This window comes from Scyliorhinus canicula, chromosome 25 (genome assembly GCF_902713615.1).
Source record: "Scyliorhinus canicula chromosome 25, sScyCan1.1, whole genome shotgun sequence".
Classification (NCBI taxonomy): domain Eukaryota; kingdom Metazoa; phylum Chordata; class Chondrichthyes; order Carcharhiniformes; family Scyliorhinidae; genus Scyliorhinus; species Scyliorhinus canicula.
Genome location: NC_052170.1, coordinates 7,465,351 through 7,487,704, shown reverse-complemented (window position 1 = coordinate 7,487,704; position 22,354 = coordinate 7,465,351). Strand labels below are relative to the sequence as shown.

The window sequence follows — 22,354 nt, the reverse complement described above, 5'->3', positions numbered from 1 at the left end:
GCGCAGTGGAAACTAAAGAGTGTTTTATTTGGTTTATGGGGGTGGAGGAAAAGGATTGGGATTACCCTCTATTCGGATCAAACCTCCAGTAGGGCAGCACGGTAGCAAGCACGGTTACTTAACGGCGCCAGAGGCCAGGTTCGATTCCCGGCTTGGGTCGCTGTCTGTGCGGAGTCTGCGCGTTCTCCCCGTGTCTGCGTGGGTTTCCTCCGGTTTCCTCCCACAAGTCCCGAAAGACGTGCTCGTTAGGTGAATTGGGCATTCTGAATTCTCCCTCTGTGTACCCGAACAGGCACCGGAATGTGGCGACTAGGGGATTTTCACAGTAACTTCATTGCAGTGTTAATGTAAGCCCACTTGCGACAATAAATATTATTATAAATTTCGAAACGTTCAAGAGGCCAGGCACCAAAGTCTGCTTCTTAAAGTAAGTGTCCTTCCCCCCCCCCTTTTAATTTACTTCATCATACGCAGTCATTAACAGTTTTGACTAATTTTGAACAGCGTATCAGAACTCGAGGAATGCCCGAACATCCCACACCCCTGTCACTTTGCTCCTTATTAGATTTTTAATGGAGGACAAATTCCAGCTGGGGCAGGATTTGTGCGAGTGGGGTGGGCAGGGATTACAGAATACAGAGGATGGAATAGGAAAGAAATTACAACTTTTGTGCACTTCTAATGTCCCCCATTTACAAATTCAGCTGCCGTACACAGGATGTGACAGGGGGGGGGGTCAGAAAATCCCGTTTAGCTGTGAGACCAAGCTAGCCTCAGTTTACAGGCTCCAATGTTCGTTGTTAATCTCAGAACAATGGATTTGGCAGAAAGTGCAGGGACAGGATGTTCCTGCGGGCGAGAGGACTGACAGCATTGACAGGCCTCGTGATCCAAGGAGGAGCAGACATATGGAGAAACGATAAGGAACCTTGCAACTGGATCACATCGTGGAAAGTTAAGCAAAACTGAGAAAAATGTACCTCTTCAAAGTGCACCACAAAGCCCTCCCCCTAATGAATATAAGATCTAATGTCCCCAAGTAATTAAGGGCAAAGGGACCCCCCCCCCCCCCCCCCCCCCCCACCCACCCCCCCACCCCCCAAACACTTTGAATTTGACAGAATGGACTTTTACAAACCAAAACATCACGGCCATCACAAAGATTGAACAGGTTGGGCTCATTTCCAGAAGAGAGACCAAGGGGTGATCTAACCAAACAGAGGTCTTTAAAATTATGCAAGTCCGATAAGATGGACGCAAAGAAGGTAATTCCACTTAGAATCCACAGAATCCCTACAGTGTAAAAAGACAACCATTTGGCCCACCTGCACCGACCTGCCGAAAGAGCATCTTACCTTGATCCACCCTCGTAACCCACCTAGGATCCACCCTCGTAACCCACCTAGGATCCACCCTCGTAACCCACCTAGCACCCACCCTCGTAGCCCACCTAGCACCCACCCTCGTAGCCCACCTAGCACCCACCCTCGTAGCCCACCTAGCACCCACCCTCGTAGCCCACCTAGCACCCACCCTCGTAGCCCACCTAGGCTGCACATCTTTGGATACCAAGGTATCATGGAAGTGTCCCTTTAAGAAATGCTTTGCATTATCAAATGGCTTCAGTGATGTCATTATGGGGGTGGAGCTGGGCTGTGGCTCTGGGTTTTTAAGTTTAATTTTTGAGCTGGGAGCTGGCTGTGGCTCTGAGTTTTACTTTTGTTTACACATTTGGAAGCTGGATTCAGATAGAGAAACCTTGTTGTCCTTCTCTCTGCATTTAAAGGGTGTCCCCAGATCACTTGATAATTTTAAATTGACAACTGTTTTCTGGAAAGAATTCAAACCTGCTGTTTTGGTAAAAGGGTTTTCTGGTTAATGGGATGTCGCTAATAAGTTGAAACAGCTAAGGGAAACTTATTCAGGGTTATATATAGAGTACTGTAGCTGTGTGGGGTATTTATGTTTGTAGTTGATAAAAGTTGCTTACTGTGTGTGTTTATAGAAATGCTAACTGAATTCGTAGAATAAACTTTGTTTTGTTTAAAAGTGCTTAAGTCCTCTGTTAAATAACACCTGAAAGGCAGGCCTTGTGTTCTTCATAACCAAAATCTATAAACAGTTGTAGGTCAGGTGAACTCCATGATGTACTTTGGAGTTTTCTAAACCCTGGCCCATAACGAAGGGCCAATCCACCTAACTTGTGGGGGAAGAACAGAATTAGAGGCAATAAATAAGAGGTGGTCACTAATGAATCCAATCCAGGGGCTGGTTTAGCTCACAGGGGCTGCTTTAGCTCACTGGGCTAAATCGCTGGCTTTTAAAGCAGACCAACAGCACGGTTCGATTCCCGTACCAGCCTCCCCGGACAGGCGCCGGAATGTGGCGACTAGGGGCTTTTCACAGTAACTTCATTGAAGCCTACTCGTGACAATAAGCGATTTTCATTTTTCATAGGATATCCAGGAGAAATCCTTGTCCCTGGAGTGTGGAGCTCGCTGCAACATGATGTAGTTGAGGTGAACAGCATCAATGCACACGGGGAGAGCTTAATAAACACGTGAGGGAGAAAGAAATAGGAGGATATGCTGATGGGATGAGATGAAAAGAGATGGAGGAAAGCACGCGTGGAGCATAAACAATGGCTTTCTGCTCTGTAAACACTCCCTCATTGCAAACTCTATGGAAATCCGGCCATATTCTTCAATGAGACTTTGATCTCTCCCAATTTTCTCTTACTCAGAGTACAGAACAAGCAGAGAGTACCTGGCTGGGCCTCATGCCCCTAAAACACAAGAATGTTCCCCTTTCACATCCTCTCGAACTTTCCACTCTTCCAGGAGAGTACTACGGCAAGCAGCATGTTCAGGTCAAGCAAAAATAGTTACCTCGAGCACTGTATTCAGCGGGCAGCACAATCATTGTTATGTCCATTAAAAATAAGCTGGAAATACCTGACAACTTGCTGCAATAATCATGAATGCTTCCAGAAACACAGATGGACAGGAGGAGGGGCTAATCTGGTAAATACACTGCCCAACATGGTTTAGGAGTTGTACAAAGCGGGCACGTTCTTGGCTGAATTCTGGGTGAATGGCAGGACGGGCTCCAGGAAACTTGTTGGCCTCCTCCCATTCCTACATAATTCCTAATGGATGCCAAATGAGTTGACCTCGGGCTACAATGGCATAAGGTTTCCACGATTGCGTGGGCTACATGAAGGCGAGGAGGGGAGCGTAAAAATCAGCCAGCATTCCTTGTTTTCTCTGAAACCATCCAGCAACTCCTACGCGTGTAGATTCTTGGCCGAGGCAAACATTGGGCTTGGCTGCGATATCTCCAAACAGTCCAACTGTGTAATTAACGAGCTGGGCCCAGGTGAACAATGGGGAGTTGAATGCGGTACTGGATGGCACCGGCCAACTGGGGAACTATTCTTGGAAGTTTAGGTCAGGAGGGAGTTTGGGAGACGAACTGGAATAGCAAAAAAAAAAGGGCAGATATCATGCATTTCTTCCATACACACTGGCTTCAGTAACCGGAGAGGCATCACTGCAGTGAAATTGTCAGCAAATAAACTTCACAAGAGTGACAACATGCTAAATGAGTGTCACGTCAGTGGTAGAGATTGAGTTGACGGACACGAACATTTCTGAGCCCAGAACAAGATTCTCCCCGTGAGAAACCTGGGTCAAGTACACGCAGAGTCTAAGTGTCAGTCTTGGTTCAGTGGCTCATCGCCAAGTCTAAAGGACATATCCCGAGCTGGTACCCTTCCTGTGCCATGTTATGGGAGCACAGCCCTGTGGGAGGGGTTGTTAGCCCAGGGTGCTCATGTGAATGCGAAAGAGCACAAAAGGACCAGGAGAGTTTGCCCAGTGTCCAGACCATTTCTCGTCCCTCAATCACCACCAAAACAGAGTATCCAGTCATGTATCGCATTGCTGTGGGTGAGATATTGTGTCCAGGCTGGCTGCAGACTTGCCGTCAACAGTGACTGCACGTGAAGAGGAATCAAGTCATCCCAAGGATTTAAAATATGCAATATAAATGCAAGTTTCTTTTTGTACACTGCAAATTCATTACCCCACACTTAATGAAGTCAGGCACAGCAAAAATGCTTACCCTGAGCAAATACTTGGTATGAAATTAAATGGAATAACACGACAGGAAGATTACTTGCTGATGAGAAGCATTCCACACATCAGGATAAACATGTTTCCAAAGTGCTTCACTTGTTGGCATCCACATTGTTGTTGCACCCATGTGTCCTCACCATTTGTCCGTTCTAGTTCCTCTGCCCTGCTTGCCTTCAATTTTGCTTGATGGTCTCCCTTCTTTCTCCCCCTCCTCTCTCCGCCCCCCACCCAGCCTTTATTTTCTCCTTCCATTGTCCATTTTGAGAGCAGATACCAGGAGCCACTGGCGAGCATGGCTCCACCCTCACAACCTTGGACCTGGCCTCGAAAAAGGTGCCCGGTACCCGACAAGTCTGGGGCATGACCAGAACATGTGGGTGTGATCAGCCGGACCTCCCTGGACTGTTGACATTTATCCTTCACCTCCGGGAAGAACCCACTCATGCGTGTTCCGATTAAGCACAGCCCTGTTCACTAGCTTTAGCTGAGTTAGGCTCAGCCCTGTGCACGAGGAGGTGGAGTTCACCCTGCGCAGCGCTTCGTTCCGGAGTCCTCCCCCTATCTCTATGCCTGACTCTTCCTCCCACCCTTCCCGTGTCTCATCCAACAGTGACCGAACCTCCTCCAATCGTTGTCTATACATGTCCGCGCAATTACTCCATCCCCTAGCTTGCTGTGGTCAGAAGTATGTCCAGTAGGGAGTATACTGGTAGCTGGGGAATAGTGCTGTCTCCATGTGGCGGAAGTTCCTGATCTGTGTACCGGTGCTCATTCCCTTTCAGGAGCTGGGGCCTGTCCATGAGGTCCTCCAGGGTCACCACTCTATCATCTATGTTGAGGTCCCCTACCGTCAGTACCCCTTTGTCCTGTCTCCACCTTGTAAAGGAAGTGTCCATTGTCGCGGGGGTCAATTTATGGCTCTTGCAGATGGGGGCTATGGTGGACATTGTGACCAGATCAAAAGTGGTGTCTATGTTGGTTCCCTGTTCTCAGTGTAGCCACTAGCAATGGGCTTTTCAAGTACCTGGTTGGGGGAGTGGAGTCATGGCTAGTGCCTGGAGGAATGTCCATGTACAGGAGCTCTCCTCCATTTTTACCCACTCTGCTCCTGGCTCTTTGACCCAGCCCCATACTCTTTTTGCGGTACGTGCCAAGTGATAGAATATGAGATTCAGGAGGACCAGACCCCAGATATACTTTTGTCTCTGTAGTACGCTCCTTTGGATCTGTCATGATTAATTTGTTGTCACCCCGCCTCCCAGGGGGTTCATGGGGAAGATTTTGCTCTAGCTCAGGTTAAGTTTGTAACCTGAGAAGGAGCCAACCTCCCTTAGGAGTTCCATTATTCCCTCTGTGCTGGCTAGGGGGCTTGAGGCGTAGAGGAGCAGGTCATCTAAATTACATTTATTTTAAGTGATCAAAGATTTCAAGGAATCAGCAGTCCTCGAGATAGGAGCTGGTGGTTCAGCCTCTTGAACCTGCTCTTGCCAGACCGTGACTGGTCTTCAGCTCCGCTCCATGTACTCGTCTCTGCCCACTTCCTCTTGATACCCCTGCTCAATAAAAATCAGGCGTCCTTTGTCTTAGAAGTTACTGGACTGCTGCACTGAATGTAGACATTTGAAATTGACCCGGTCGTTCACTGCAGCTTAACTTAATGATTTGGCGTGCTGTGTGTTCTATTAAAGATCGGACACCTACAAACTAATCAAGGGAGCTTCTCCATTCAAGGCACTTTGCAATTCGTTAACCGGGATCACTCAATTTCTCTTTGCACATTTGTCTTTGTTGCAGCTGGTTGTGTTTTGCCTCCTTCCGCACCCCTTCCCCTCCCTCAGAACACTGACCCCATCCCACCCTCTCTCTCTCTCTCCTTTCCCGAAGGCGAGGAATCCAGGTATACTATTCCATCTCCAGGCCCTTCGATGTGGTTTCCTGTGCCCCAGTGTCCTGGTCAACATTCATCCCTCAGCCAACATTGTTAAAAATAAGATGATCTGGTCATGATCACATTGCTGTTTGTGGGAGCTTGCTGTGCACAAATTGGCTGCCATATTTCCTACATTACAACCCTGACTGCACTTTGAAAGTACTTCATCAGCTGCAGAAGTTTTAAGACAATTAGGTCATAAAAAGATGCTACATAGATGCAAGTTATTTCCGACAGCTAACTAACCATGCAAGTCATTACATGCAAAACCAATTCTGTCCTCATCCAATATCTGCATCGCTGAAATTGGAGGACTCACTGAGCAACAATCAGGAATAAGCTCCCTGTCAGATTGGTTTGCCCTAACCCAGACATTGCATTCCATTGAAACAGACTCACAGTCACACTCGCTGTGAATGTTCAGCATGCACTGGGCTACCAAAGCTGGAACATTTCTGATCCATCTGTCTCAGCCACTGAGGAACTTGAAACTATGTCAATGCAACAGGAGTCCCAAATCTGCAGTGATGATGGTTTAACACCAAATCAGCCTGACGTGACCTGGCTGTATGCTTGGCTCGCTGAAAACTCCTAAATGACCCTCTTATATACTGACCTCATTAACACCACACCCTGTATGCTTCACCCGATGCCAATGCTTATGTAGTTACATTGTATATCTTGTGTTGCCCTATTATGTATTTTCTTTTATTCCCATGTACTTAATGATCTGTTAGCTGTCCATTCTCAAATTCCTTCAGGTCTTGTCCTATCGGACCTCAACAACCTTTCCAACTTCGCAGCTTCTACTCGTAACCACCGACCCCCAGTGGCAGGAATCTGGTCTGTAGCCGGCATCTTTCACCACATCCCATTCCCCTTTAACCCTTTCCCCACCTTGTGAGAACATGCGGAGTCAGGAACTGGGTGACAGAAGTAGGGATTAAAGGTGGTTACTCACACAGATGAAAGGTGGGAAGCGGCGTTCCACAAGGATCAGTACTGGGGCTGTCACCATTTACAATGTTTTGGATGCTGGAGCAACATTTCAATAAAAATTGTGGACGATGCCAAATTGAGGGCAATAGTTATTACGGAGGAGAACTGCGGCAGAATACAGAAAACCACTGTCAAAGCTGAAGAACAGGGGTGTAGTATAAGTGAATTTTGACATGATGTGATGTGATATTTTTCTGACCGAAATGTAAGGTGGTCAGATACTTTAGATAATAAGCAGTGAAATGAGATAGAGGAATGGCTGGCATAGTGGTTAGCACTGCTGCCTCACAGCACCGAGGACCCGGGTTCGATCCCGGCCCCGGGTCACTGTCCGTGTGGAGTTTACACATTCTCCCCATTTCTGCGTGGGTCTCACTCCCACAACCCAAAACGATGTGCAGGCTAGGTGGATTGGTGATGCTAAATTGCCCCTTAATTGGAAAAAAAATAATTGGCTACTCTGAATTTATTTTTTTTAAAGTATCCAGGTAGGTGCAGCCTCAGGGGATAAGGTGGGAGTGGGCCTGGGTCGTGTGCTCTTTCAGAGGGTCGATGCAGATTGACGGGTCAAATGGTATCCTTCTGCAATGTAGGAATTCTATGGTCTGGGGGTAATGGGACAGAAGATACTCATAGTAGGAATACAGGTTGATAATCATTAAAAATAAACCACTCGGGTTCATTTGGAGAGGGAGAAAGAGTTGAAAAGTGGAGCATTATATTAAACGTGTACAGAACTTAGGTCAGACCACATTCGAGCGTTGTGAACAATTCTGATCCTCATTATACAAAGGATAGACAAACATTTGATAGGTCAAAAAACATATTCTAGAATGATGCTAGAACTGAGTTAATAGGAGAGATTACATAGGCTAGGGTTCATTTAACTAGAAAGAGAAGACTGAAGGATGATTCATTACAGGTCTTTAAAATGGTACCATTTGATAGGGTAGACACAAAGCAGATTGTTGCACTTGTGGGGGAGGAGGGTGTAAAACTAGCGGACGCAGACATAAGATAGTCTGTAGCAATTTGACAGGGCATTCAGGAAAACCCTCTTTATCCAGAGAATGGCGAGAATGAGGAACTTGCCACGACAAAAAATAGTTGAGAAAAATAGCACAAATGCATTTAAGGAGATGTTAGATAGGCTTGGGAGAGATTCAAGAATATAGAACATAGAACATAGAACAGTACAGCACAGAACAGGCCCTTCGGCCCTCAATGTTGTGCTGAGCCATGATCACCCTACTCAAACCCACGTATCCACCCTATACCCGTAACCCAACAGCCCCCCCCATTAGCCTTACTTTTATTAGGACACTACGGGCAATTTAGCATGGCCAATCCACCTAACCCGCACATCTTTGGACTGTGGGAGGAAACCGGAGCACCCGGAGGAAACCCACGCACACAGGGGGAGGACGTGCAGACTCCACACAGACAGTGACCCAGCCGGGAATCGAACCTGGGACCCTGGAGCTGTGAAGCATTTATGCTAACCACCATGCTACCGTGCTGCCCGCTCTATGTTAATAGAGTTGATGAAAATGATGGGAGAGGGTGGAACAGAAACACAAACATAGACCAGCATTCAGGCCTGGGCAAGGAACATTTGTGCTACATAACTGCCCAGCGATGACTATTGTCAACGAGAGAGAGTCTAACCATCTCCCTACAAGATTCAATGCTACTACCATCGTCAAATCCCCCACCATCAGTAACCTGGGGTTATTAACCAGAAGTTGAACTATCCATATAAATATTGCAACTACAAAAGTCAGAGGCTGGGAATTCTGTGAGTAACTCACCTCCTGACTCTGGAAAGCCTGTCCATCTGCAAGGCACAAGTCAGGAGTGTGATGGAATACCCTCCAGTTGCCTGGATGAATGCAGCTCCAACAACACACAAAAAGCTCAACACCATCCAGCACAAAGCAGCCCCCTCTTGATTGGCAACCCAACCACAAACATTCACCCCCCTCCATCACTGATGTACAGCGGCAGCCATGTGTTCCATGCACAAGATACACTGCAAAACTTGCCAAAGCCTCTTTGACTACACCTTCCAAGCCCACAACCTCTATCATCCGGGAGGACAAGGGCAGCAGATGCGTGGGAACACCCACCACCTACATGATTCCCTCCAGACCACACACCATCCCAACTTGGAAATATAATCGGCCGTTCCCTCACTGTGGCTGGGTCAACACCTTGGAAGTCTTTCCCTAACAGCACTGTGGGTGTACCTACACCACAGGGACTGCAGTGATTTAAGGCGGCTCACCACCACCACCGTCTCAAGGGCCAATTAGGGATGGGCAACAAGTGCTGACCTAGCCCGCAACGCCCACATCCTACAAATTAATAAAAGAAAGTTAGGTGTTTTTGTAGATCCTATGGGATGCTTGCAAATGACTATGGAACATATATTCCTTTCGGCCTTTGGACAAAGGAACAAGCAAACAGACACGTGAAGACACTCTTAAAGCCTACCGCAGAGATATTTAACCCCCCCACCCCCATGTCCAACAGAGAACTCCTTAAGGTTGCAGGATGGGGGCTGGTCTTGAGCAGGGCTCTGGGGAAGGGGGGGGGGGGGGGGGGGGGGGGGGGGTGTACTTATTGGATTAAGTATCGGAAACGCCTGCAACAGACACGATGGGCCGAGCGGCATCTTTTGCTGCTGCGGTCCTCGGGAAACAATTGCAGGCATCTCCGATTCAGAGCACACACCCAAATAAAAGAATAGGTCAGATTGCTAAATGGCTGGTTTGTTTACAGGGTAGCTGGAGGTGTGCCGGGGGGGGGGGAGGGAGAGAGAGAGAGAGAGAGAGAGGAGGTGTGCCGGGGGGGGGGGGGGGGGGCTCCTTCTCTCAGATCACTGCTCTGTCCGCCTCCAATTCACACCGCGGAGGATCAAAGCCCAATCCCACACCCAAAACACCTTCATGGTTCTCGCTCCTTAAACACACCAGGAAAGTCCAAGTCCCTCTCCCTGCCTCACCCACAAAAAATAAAACGGTCCAAACTCAGCCATTGCAAATATTTTTAGTTTCCCCACGCATACTGCAAAGCGTCGATGCAACAGGAAAGCTTTCAAAGCACTTCGACAGAAAAATAATACTGGGTTGGTGAGGAATGAGGGGAGTGAGTGAGGAATGAGGGGAGTGAGTGAGGAATGAGGGGAGTGAGTGAGGAATGAGGGGAGTGAGTGAGGAATGAGGGGAGTGAGTGAGGAATGAGGGGAGTGAGTGAGGAATGAGGGGAGTGAGTGAGGAATGAGGGGAGTGAGTGAGGAATGAGGGGAGTGAGTGAGGAATGAGGGGAGTGAGTGAGGAATGAGGGGAGTGAGTGAGGAATGAGGGGAGGGAGTGAGGAATGAGGGGAGTGAGTGAGGAATGAGGGGAGTGAGTGAGGAATGAGGGGAGTGAGTGAGGAATGAGGGGAGTGAGTGAGGAATGAGGGGAGTGAGTGAGGAATGAGGGGAGTGAGTGAGGAATGAGGGGAGTGAGTGAGGAATGAGGGGAGTGAGGGAGGAATGAGGGGAGTGAGTGAGGAATGAGGGGAGTGAGTGAGGAATGAGGGGAGTGAGTGAGGAATGAGGGGAGTGAGTGAGGAATGAGGGGAGTGAGTGAGGAATGAGGGGAGTGAGTGAGGAATGAGGGGAGTGAGTGAGGAATGAGGGGAGGGGAGTGAGGAATGAGGGGAGTGAGTGAGGAATGAGGGGAGTGAGTGAGGAATGAGGGGAGAGAGTGAGGAATGAGGGGAGAGAGTGAGGAATGAGGGGAGAGAGTGAGGAATGAGGGGAGTGAGTGAGGAATGCGGGGAGTGAGTGAGGAATGCGGGGAGTGAGGAATGAGGGGAGTGAGGAATGAGGGGAGTGAGGAATGAGGGGAGGGAGGAATGAGGGGAGGGAGGGAGGGAGGAATGAGGGGAGGGAGGGAGGGAGGAAGATGGGAGGGAGGGAGGAAGATGGGGAGGGGGGAGGGAGGAAGATGGGAGGGAGGAAGATGGGGAGGGGGAGGGATGGGAGGAAGATGGGGAGGGAGGGAGGAAGATGGGGAGGAGGGAGGAAGATGGGGAGGGAGGGAGGGAGGAAGATGGGGAGGGAGGGAGGAAGATGGGGAGGGAGGGAGGGAGGAAGATGGGGAGGGAGGGAGGGAGGGAGGGAGGAAGATGGGGAGGGAGGGAGGGAGGGAGGAAGATAGGGAGGGAGGGGAGGAAGATGGGGAGGGAGGGAGGGAGGGAGGAAGATAGGGAGGGAGGGAGGAAGATGGGGAGGGAGGGAGGGAGGGAGGGAGGAAGATGGGGAGGGAGGGAGGGAGGAAGATGGGGAGGGAGGAAGATGGGGAGGGAGGGAGGGAGGGAGGGAGGGAGGAAGATGGGGAGGGAGGGAGGGAGGAAGATGGGGAGGGAGGAAGATGGGGAGGGAGGGAGGGAGGAAGATGGGGAGGGAGGAAGATGGGGAGGGAGGAAGATGGGGAGGGAGGAAGATGGGGAGGAAGATAGGGAGGGAGGGAGGAAGATAGGGAGGGAGGGAGGGAGGGAGGAAGATGGGGAGGGAGGGAGGGAGGAAGATGGGGAGGGAGGGAGGGAGGAAGATGGGGAGGGAGGGAGGGAGGGAGGAAGATGGGGAGGGAGGGAGGGAGGAAGATGGGGAGGGAGGGAGGGAGGGAGGGAGGAAGATGGGGAGGGAGGGAGGGAGGGAGGGAGGAAGATGGGGAGGGAGGGAGGGAGGGAGGAAGATCGGGAGGGAGAGAGGGAGGGAGGAAGATGGAGAGGGAGGGAGGGAGGAAGATGGGGAGGGAGGGAGGAAGATGGGGAGGGAGGGAGGGAGGAAGATGGGGAGGGAGGGAGGGAGGAAGATGGGGAGGGAGGGAGGGAGGAAGATGGGGAGGGAGGGAGGAAGATGGGGAGGGAGGGAGGAAGATGGGGAGGGAGGGAGGAAGATGGGGAGGGAGGGAGGAAGGATGGGAGGGAGGGAGGAAGGATGGGGAGGGAGGGAGGGAGGAAGATGGGGAGGGAGGGAGGGAGAAGATGGGGAGGGAGGGAGGAGGAAGATGGGGAGGGAGGGAGGGAGGAAGATGGGGAGGGAGGGAGGGAGGAAGATGGGGAGGGAGGGAGGAAGATGGGGGGAGGAGGGAGGGGAGGAAGATGGGGAGGGAGGGAGGGAGGAAGATGGGGGGGAGGGAGGGAGGGAGGAAATGGGAGGGAGGGAGGGAGGGAGGGAGATGGGGAGGGAGGGAGGGAGGGAGGGAGATGGGGAGGGAGGGAGGGAGGGAGGGAGATGGGGAGGGAGGGAGGGAGGGAGGAAGATGGGGAGGGAGGGAGGGAGGGAGGGAGGGAGGAAGATGGGGAGGGAGGGAGGAAGATGGGGAGGGAGGGAGGAAGATGGGGAGGGAGGGAGGGAGGGAGGAAGATGGGGAGGGAGGGAGGAAGATGGGGAGGGAGGAAGATGGGAGGGAGGAAGATGGGGAGGGAGGAAGATGGGAGGGAGGGAGGGAGGAAGATGGGGGGGGGGAGGGAGGAAGATGGGGGGGGAGGGAGGGAGGAAGATGGGGGGGGGAGGGAGGGAGGGAGGAAGATGGGGGGGGAGGGAGGGAGGGGAGGGAGGAAGATGGGGGGGAGGGAGGGAGGAAGATGGGGGGGAGGGAGGGAGGAAGATGGGGGGGAGGAGGGAGGGAGGAAGATGGGGAGGGAGGGAGGGAGGGAGGACGATGGGGAGGGAGGGAGGGAGGAAGATGGGGAGGGAGGGAGGGAGGAACGGGGAGGAGGGAGGAACGGGGGGGGAGGGAGGAACGGAACGGGGGGGGAGGGAGGAACGGGGGGGGAGGGAGGAACGGGGGGGGGAGGGAGGAACGGGGGGGGGAGGGAGGAACGGGGGGGGGGGGAGGGAGGAACGGGGGGGGAGGGAGGAACGGGGGGGGGGGGGAGGGAGGAACGGGGGGGGGGAGGGAGGAACGGGGGGGGGGAGGGAGGAACGGGGGGGAGGAGGGAGGAACGGGGGGGAGGAGGGAGGAACGGGGGGGAGGAGGGAGGAACGGGGGGGAGGAGGGAGGAACGGGGGGGGGGGAGGGGGAGGGAGGAACGGGGGGGGGAGGGAGGAACGGGGGGGGGGAGGGAGGAACGGGGGGGGGAGGGAGGAACGGGGGGGGGGGAGGGAGGAACGGGGGGGGGGGGAGGGAAGGAACGGGGGGGGGAGGGAGGAACGGGGGGGGAGGGAGGACGGGGGGGGAGGGAGGAACGGGGGGGGGAGGGAGGACGGGGGGGGGGGAGGGAGGAACGGGGGGGGGGGGGGGGAGGGAGGAACGGGGGGGGGAGGGAGGAACGGGGGGGGGGGGAGGGAGGAACGGGGGGGAGGGAGGAACGGGGGGGGAGGGAGGAACGGGGGGGGGGGAGGGAGGAACGGGGGGGGGGGAGGGAGGAACGGGGGGGGGGAGGGGGGAGGGAAGGGGGGGGGAGGGGAGGAGGACGGGGGGGAGGGGAGGAGGGGGGGGAGGGGGGGGAGGGGGAAGGGGGAGGGGGGGGGGGAGGGAGGACGGGGGGGAGGGAGGAAGGGGGGGGGGGGCGAGGGGGGGGGAGGGGGACGGGGGGGAGGGAGGGGGGGGGAGGGAGGACGGGGGGGAGGAGGAAGGGGAGGGGGGGAACGGAGGGGGGGAGGGGGAACGGGGGGGAGGGGGGAGGGGGGGGGGAGGACGGGGGGGAGGGAGGAAGGGGGGGAGGGGAGACGGGGAGGGGAGGGAGGAGGGGGGGGGGAGGGGGGGGGGGGGGAGGAACGGGGGGGAGTGAGGGAGAGGAGGGGAGGGGAGCGGGGGGGAGGGAGGGGGGGGGGGGGGGAGGAAGGGGGGGAGGAGGGAGGGAGGAGGGGGGGAGTGGGAGGGGGGGAGTGAGGGAGGGAGGAACGGGGGGGAGTGAGGGAGGGAGGAACGGGGGGGAGTGAGGGAGGGAGGAACGGGGGGAGTGAGGGAGGGAGGAACGGGGGGAGTGAGGGAGGGAGGAACGGGGGGAGTGAGGGAGGGAGGAACGGGGGGGAGTGAGGGAGGGAGGACGGGGGGGGGAGTGAGGGAGGGAGGAACGGGGGGGAGTGAGGGAGGGAGGAACGGGGGGGAGTGAGGGAGGGAGGAAGGGGGGAGTGGAGGGAGGGAGGAAGGGGGGAGTGAGGGAGGGAGGAACGGGGGGAGTGAGGGGGGAGGAACGGGGGGAGTGAGGGAGGGAAGGAACGGAGGGGAGTGAGGGAGGGAGGAACGGGGGGAGTGAGGGAGGGAGGAGGAACGGGGGGAGTGAGGGAGGGGAGGAACGGGGGGAGTGAGGGAGGGAGGAACGGGGGGAGTGAGGGAGGGAGGAACGGGGGGAGTGAGGGAGGGAGGAACGGGGGGAGTGAGGGAGGGAGGAACGGGGGGAGGAGGGAGGGAGGGAACGGGGGGGGGGAGTGAGGGAGGGAGGAACGGGGGGAGTGAGGGAGGGAGGAACGGGGGGGGGAGTGAGGGAGGGAGGAACGGGGGGAGTGAGGGAGGGAGGAACGGGGGGAGTGAGGGAGGGAGGAACGGGGGGGAGTGAGGGAGGGAGGAACGGGGGGAGTGAGGGAGGGAGGAACGGGGGGAGTGAGGGAGGGAGGAACGGGGGGAGTGAGGGAGGGGAGGGAGGGAGGACGGGGGGAGTGAGGGAGGGAGGAACGGGGGGAGAGTGAGGGAGGGAGGAACGGGGGGAGTGAGGGAGGGAGGAACGGGGGGGTGAGGGAGGGAGGAACGGGGGGAGTGAGGAGGGAGGAGGAACGGGGGGAGTGAGGGAGGGAGGAACGGGGGGAGTGAGGGAGGGAGGAACGGGGGGGGAGTGAGGGAGGGAGGAACGGGGGGAGTGAGGGAGGGAGGAGGAACGGGGGAGTGAGGGAGGTAGGAACGGGGGAGTGAGGGAGGAGGAACGGGGGAGTGAGGGAGGGAGGATCGGGGGGAGGGGGGAGTGCGGGAGCGGAGGAACGGGGGAGTGAGGGAGGGAGGAACGGGGGGAGTGAGGGAGGGAGGAACGGGGGGAGTGAGGGAGGGAGGAACGGGGGGAGTGAGGGAGGGAGGAACGGGGGGAGTGAGGGAGGGAGGAACGGGGGGGGTAGGGAGGGAGGGAGGAACGGGGGGAGTGAGGGAGGGAGGAACGGGGGAGTGAGGGAGGGAGGAACGAGGGGAGCGAGGGAGGGAGGAACGAGGGGAGCGAGGGAGGGAGGAACGAGGGGAGCGAGGGAGGGAGGAACGAGGGGAGCGAGGGAGGGAGGAACGAGGGGAGCGAGGGAGTGAGGAATGAGGGGAGTGAGGGGGGAGGAATGAGGGGAGTGAGGGAGGGAGGAATGAGGGGAGTGAGGGAGGGAGGAATGAGGGGAGTGAGGGAGGGAAGGAATGAGGGGAGTGAGGGAGGGAGGAATGAGGGGAGTGAGGGAGGGAGGAATGAGGGGAGTGAGGGAGGGGAGGAATGAGGGGAGTGAGGGAGGGAGGAATGAGGGGAGTGAGGGAGGGAGGAATGAGGGGAGTGAGGGAGGGAGGGAAGTGAGGGGAGGAGGGAGGGAGGAGTGAGGGGAGTGAGGGAGGGAGGAGTGAGGGGAGTGAGGGAGGGAGGAGTGAGGGGAGTGAGGGAGGGAGGAGTGAGGGGGAGGGAGGGAGGAGTGAGGGGGAGGGAGGGAGGAGTGAGGGGGAGGGAGGGAGGAGTGAGGGGGAGGGAGGGAGGAGTGAGGGGGAGGGAGGGAGGAGTGAGGGGAAGGGAGGGAGGAGTGAGGGAGTGAGGGAGGGAGGAATGAGGGGAAGTGAGGGAGGGAGGAATGAGGGAGTGAGGGAGGGAGGAGTGAGGGAGTGAGGGAGGGAGGAGTGAGGGGGAGGGAGGGAGGAGTGAGGGGGAGGGAGGGAGGAGTGAGGGGGAGGGAGGGAGGAATGAGGGGGAGGGAGGGAGGAATGGGAGGAGAGGAGAGGGAGTGAGGGAGGGAGGAATGAGGGGAGTGAGGGAGGGAGGAATGAGGGAGTGAGGGAGGGAGGAATGAGGGGAGTGAGGGAGGGAGGAATGAGGGGAGTGAGGGAGGGAGAGAATGAGGGGAGTGAGGGAGGGAGGAATGAGGGAGTGAGGGAGGGAGGAATGAGGTGAGTGAGGGAGGGAGGAATGAGGGGAGTGAGGGAGGGAGGAATGAGGGGAGTGAGGGAGGGAGGAATGAGGGGAGTGAGGGAGGGAGGAATGAGGGGAGTGAGGGAGGGAGGAATGAGGGGAGTGAGGGAGGGAGGAATGAGGGGAGTGAGGGAGGGAGGAATGAGGGGAGTGAGGGAGGGAGGAATGAGGGGAGTGAGGGAGGGAGATGAGGGAGTGAGGAATGAGGGGAGGGAGGGAGGGAGGATGATGGGGAGGGAGGGAGGGAGGAATGAGGGGGAGGGAGGGAGGAATGAGGGGAGGGAGGGAGGGAGGAATGAGGGGAGGGAGGGAGGGAGGAATGAGGGGAGGGGGAGGGAGGAATGAGGGGAGGAGGGAGGGAGGAATGAGGGGAGGGAGGGAGGGAGGAATGAGGGGAGGGAGGGAGGGGGAATGAGGGAGGAGGGAGGGAGGAGGAATGAGGGGAGTGAGGGAGGGAGGAGGAATGAGGGGAGTGAGGGAGGGAGGAATGAGGGGAGCGAGGGAGGGGGAATGAGGGGAGTGAGGGAGGGAGGAATGAGGGGAGTGAGGGAGGGAGGAATGAGGGGAGCGAGGGAGGGAGGAATGAGGGGAGTGAGGGAGGAGGAATGAGGGGAGTGAGGGAGGGAGGAATGAGGGGAGTGAGGGAGGGAGGAATGAGGGGAGTGAGGGAGGAGGAAATGAGGGGAGTGAGGGAGGGAGGAATGAGGGGAGTGAGGGAGGGAGGAATGAGGGGAGTGAGGGAGGGAGGAATGAGGGGAGTGAGGGAGGGAGGAATGAGGGGAGTGAGGGAGGGAGGAATGAGGGGAGTGAGGGAGGGAGGAATGAGGGGAGTGAGGGAGGGAGGAATGAGGGGAGTGAGGGAGGGAGGAATGAGGGGAGTGAGGGAGGGAGGAATGAGGGGAGTGAGGGAGGGAGGAATGAGGGGAGTGAGGGAGGAATGAGGGAGGGAGGATGAGGGGAGTGAGGGAGGGAGGAATGAGGGGAGTGAGGGAGGGAGGAATGAGGGGAGTGAGGGAGGGAGGAATGAGGGGAGTGAGGGAGGGAGGAATGAGGGGAGTGAGGGAAGGAATGAGGGGAGTGAGGGAGGGAGGAATGAGGGGAGTGAGGGAGGGAGGAATGAGGGGAGTGAGGGAGGGAGGAATGAGGGGAGTGAGGGAGGGAGGAATGAGGGGAGTGAGGGAGGGAGGAATGAGGGGAGTGAGGGAGGGAGGAATGAGGGGAGTGAGGGAGGGAGGAATGAGGGGAGTGAGGGAGGGAGGAATGAGGGGAGTGAGGGAGGGAGGAATGAGGGGAGTGAGGGAGGGAGGAATGAGGGGAGGGAGGGAGGAATGAGGGGAGTGAGGGAGGGAGGAATGAGGGGAGTGAGGGAGGGAGGAATGAGGGGAGTGAGGGAGGGAGGAATGAGGGGAGTGAGGGAGGGAGGAATGAGGGGAGTGAGGGAGGGAGGAATGAGGGGAGTGAGGGAGGGAGGAATGAGGGGAGTGAGGGAGGGAGGAATGAGGGGAGTGAGGGAGGGAGGAATGAGGGGAGTGAGGGAGGGAGGAATGAGGGGAGTGAGGGAGGGAGGAATGAGGGGAGTGAGGGAGGGAGGAATGAGGGGAGGAGGCTCCCTCTCTGGGCTGGGAGACGGGCTCCACTGCTTCGCAACTTGAAAGAGTCGCTCCTTAAACAACACAACCGACCAAAAATACAAATCAATCCGTGCGAGCCCTCCCCGAGTGGGCGAGAGAGAGACTGAACCACATCCACCAGGAGGGAGGGAGGGAGGGAGAGGGGAACATGTTTTGTTAGAGTTTAAAACAACTTATTCAGGGATCAAACTTTTCCTTCTGGAGAAACTTTCCTGGCTCCTTTATCAATGGGAGTAAACATTATTCCGGGGGGGGGGGGGGGGGGTCCACTCACCCTTCCCAAACTCGCCAACAACTTTCTAACCTCATTCTCTCACTGTCTCTGCTTTAATTTTGAAGGGACTCACCCAAAGCTCCGAGCCCCACTCCATGATGCTGTTAAACTTTGCCTTTTAATTCCGGCTGGGGGGAGAGAGAGACGAACAGACCAGGATGAACTCTTTATGGCTTCTCCTCCTTGTCGTCGCCTGCTTTGCTCTGTTGCCCTCGGCTCTCTGGGTCCGCGCGCTCCTTCTGCCTCTAGTTTGGTTGTGAGAAAGCCCTCCCTGCTGACTGGGCTTTCTTCAAGCTGCAAACATTTCTCTGGCCCCCTGCTTGATTCCGAGCTTCCCCTCTCCTCTCCTCCTCCCCCCCCCGCGTCACGGACGCCAATTCAGCTCAACTGCGCCTCGCCGCAGTTTCCCGAGGCACAGCAAGCGCCCAGACTGCGCTCGGTCCGCCCGCCACGCAAAGAAAACGGGGGGGGGGGGGGGGGTTTGGTCTGTTTATTCTTGTGCTGGTTTCCTGCGTCAAGGGCTGGTGCTGTTAGAAGGGGGGCAACCAGGCACCGGCCTCCCACTCCCACTTGTCTCCCCCTCTCTTGAAGGTGGGAGGGGGACCTCTGAGCAGGACATCATTCACCTGCATTTACATATCGCCTTTAACTTGGCCAGATGTACCCGGGTCTGCGCAGGCGCCCCTAACCCAAAGGATGAGGGGGGATCTTATAAAAACATTTAAAATTATGAAGGGAATAGATAGGATAGATGCGGGCAGGTTGTTTCCACTGGCGGGTGACAGCAGAACTAGGGGACATAGCCTCAAAATAAGGGGAAGTAGATTTAGGACTGAGTTTAGGAGGAACTTCTTCACCCAAAGGGTTGTGAATCTATGGAATTCCTTGCCCAGTGAAGCAGTTGAGGCTCCTTCATTACATGTTTTTAAGGTAAAGATAGATAGTTTTTTGAAGAATAAAGGGATTAAGGGTTATGGTGTTCGGGCCAGAAAGTGGAGCTGAGTCCACAAAAGATCAGCTGTGATCTCATTGAATGGTGGAGCAGGCTCGAGGGGCCAGATGGCCGACTCCTGCTCCTAGTTCTTATGTTCTTATGTGCAGGTTGGCCACACTAAATTGTCCCTTAATTGGAATTTTTTAAAAAACGTGGCCATACGTTCCACAAAGGTGGTTAGCACTACCACCTAACAGCGCCAGGGACCCAGGTTCAATTCTGGCTTCCGGTGACTGTCAGGAGTCTGCACGTTCTCCCCGTGTCTGTGGGGGTTTCCTCCGGGTGCTCCGGTTTCCTCCCACAGTCCAAAGATGTGCAGGTTAGGTGGATTGGCCGTGCTAAAATTGTCCATTACTGTCCAGGAATGTGCATGATGTGGAGATGCCGGCGTTGGACTGGGGTGAGCACAGTAAGAATTCTTACAGCACCAGGTTAAAGTCTAACAGGTTTGTTTCAAACACGAGCTTTCGGAGCGCAGCTCCTTCCTCAGGTGAATGGAGAGGTGGGTTCCAGAAACATTTATATAGACAAAGTCAGAGATGCCAGACAATGCTTGGAATGCGAGCATTTGCGGGTGATCAAATCATTACAGATCCAGAGATAGGGGGTAACCCCAGGTTAATGAGGTGTGAATTGTCTCAAGCCAGGACAGTTGGTAGGATTTAGCAAGTTTCGGGTTACAGGGAAAGGGCGTGATAGTGGACTCGGGTAGTGTGCTCTTTCGCAGGGTCAGTGCAGATCCGATGGGCCGAAAGGTCTCCTGAGGCTGTTTAGCACAGGGCTAAATCGCTGGCTTTGAAAGCAGACCAAGGCAGGCCAGCAGCACGGTTCAATTCCCGTACCAGCCTCCCCGAACAGGCGCTGGAATGTGGCGACTAGGGGCTTTTCAGAGTAACTTCATTTGAAGTCTACTTGTGACAATAAGCGGTTTTCATTTCTATTTTTCATTTTCTGCACTCGGGAATCTATGAAACAATGTCTGCTGCCAAGCCATAGAATGCAGGTCCAAGTGGCTCCAGGACTTTGAGCACAACCCCACTCCCCCCCCCCCCCCCCCCTCCCCCGCCCCACCGGTGCGCTGACTGCACTGTGCTAGTGCTGTAATGTCAGAGGTGCTGCACCTTGAGTGAAATATTCAATTGATATTCACCCTGCCTCCCTTTGCGGTTGGCATGCAAGATCCTGTGGCATTATTTCAAAGGAATTTTCCCCAGTGCCGTGACCTGGCCCAAAATGCATCCCTCGATCAACATCACAAAAATGATTGAAAGCAAATACTGCGGATGCTGGAATCTGAAAAAAAAAACAGAAAATGCTGGACAAGACGGAGCGTTCCCTCTCCACGGATGCTGTCAGACCTGCTGAGATTGTCCAGCATCTTCTGTTTATGTCACAAAAGTGCCTATCTGGTCATTACCAGGTTGCTGTTCGTGGGAGCCTGCTGTGTACAAATTTGCTGCCTTGCTTCCTGCATTACAGCAGTGACTACAATTCCAAAATGTGTAGGTGGCTGTTAATCACTTTGGTATGTTCTGAGGTTGTGAGACATGCTTACAGTTATCCTTTTTTAGAAGTGTTTGAAAAGAGAGAGAGGCAAGAGAGGTGGAGAGATTTCAGGAGGGGTTTCGGGACAATTCAAATCAGGGATGTGCGAGAGATTCGAACCGGAGAGGCGCAGAGATCTCGGAGGGTTAGACAACTAAAGCAGGTCAGATAGGGCTGCTGATGCCATGGAGGGATTTGAAAAGAAGGATAAAGAACTTCGAAATCCTGCTGCAAGACACAGGCACTACCAATGGTGAAAAGTGAGAAAATGTGGGTTAAACCATGAGCACAAGTTACAAAGATGAAGTTTGGACTTAGTTGAGTACAAACGATGAAGGAGTATTCAAATTGTGGGAGCAATCTGATTAAAGGATTGGATAGGTAGATAGGGTGAAACTATTTCCTCAAGAGGATGAGTCCAGGGCAAGGGAGCAAACCTTGAAATTACAGCTTGGGATGGAGGTCATGAAGAAGTTCTTCGCAGAGTGGAAACCCAGAAGTCTGTCCAGCAAAATGCCGTTGCATCTAGGGACCCAGTGAAAACAGGAAAACTTAGATCATTGTTGGGTATTCACGGTATTGAACCAAGGTGGGTAGACAGAGTTACAGAGCAGGTCAATCATGTTCTCATACAATGGCAGAATACACTGAATGGGTCGAATAGCCCCCTCCTCTTCATCTGTGCGATGCTTCATTGGGATAGCTGGCTCAGACCAAATGTGCGATGATCTTTAGGTTTGGCTCCAGACAGTGTCAGCAGCTTGACAAACAAGGAATCATTGTCGTGTTCATCCAACCCTCCCGTGACAAATTGCATGCACTCAAGTTTGATCAGGCCACACATCATTCACCACCATATTGGGACTGAGAGATGGAATTCATCAGCCCATTTACTATCCTGGTTGATGTCAGTTGACTCAGCTCACATTGAGAATCAAGCCACACTTTGTCCTGACCAGCTTGACGAGGGATCATTCCAGGCATTGTGGTTACCCAGAGACACCTCATTCATAAGCGCTTGCAGCGCAAAAGTAGACCACTCTATACATTACGTCCGTGCCTTCTCCTTGGAAGCATCATCCAATTAGGCCCAGTCCCTCGCTCTTTCCCCATAGCCCTGCAAATTTCTCCCTTTTAATTTCTCCATGGTTCTCATCCTCTTGATTTGCTTCAATCGCCTTTTCAGTCAGCCATTTCTATACCGCAACAACTCAGTGTAAAATAAAAACTCTTTTTCCCTCCTGGGTATTATCTTCAGGCGGTGTCCTCTGGTTATTGTACTTCTGTCCGGTGGAAACAGGTTTTATTGATTTGGCAAATAAATAATAACAGTAAAATATCTGGCTGACAGCAGAGACTTTTTCCAACCTCAGTGGATGAATGGATCTGTGTGGTAGAATTCTGACAAATGAATTTCTCTAAAATTTTCAGAATGGGGGGGTAGAGACTGTTTACATAGAACAACCAAAGCACAATGAAGGAGTCGTACAGGCTGTCCAAAGCTGTCTTGCTCCAGCCCAAGTACAAGACACCAGAACAGATAACCTCACACCAGTGTGGCCTTTATCCCATGGTGAATTTGTTTGAAATTTGTCCAAACATTTTAAGCATTCTTGCGATTGCCCTTTTTATCGACCTCTCGCTTTTTTTTTTGAGGATGTTACTTGTGTGTCACCCTCCCCCTTCCCTTACCCCCAATCAGATTCA

The 22,354-nt window shown here is 54.6% G+C and overlaps 1 protein-coding gene across 2 annotated transcripts in view; it reads right to left on the bottom strand.

Annotated features, from left to right (window-relative positions):
* Window positions 1-18,474, bottom strand: part of trip10a (thyroid hormone receptor interactor 10a) — a 130,722-nt gene extending 112,248 nt beyond the window's left edge. For both annotated transcript variants that reach the window (XM_038784702.1, XM_038784699.1), the window contains exon 1: window positions 18,182-18,474. In XM_038784702.1, the coding sequence (XP_038640630.1) occupies window positions 18,182-18,205 (24 nt within the window). In that variant the 5' untranslated portion in view covers window positions 18,206-18,474. The remainder of the gene's footprint in view (window positions 1-18,181) is intronic.
* Window positions 18,475-22,354: the final 3,880 nt, after the last annotated feature.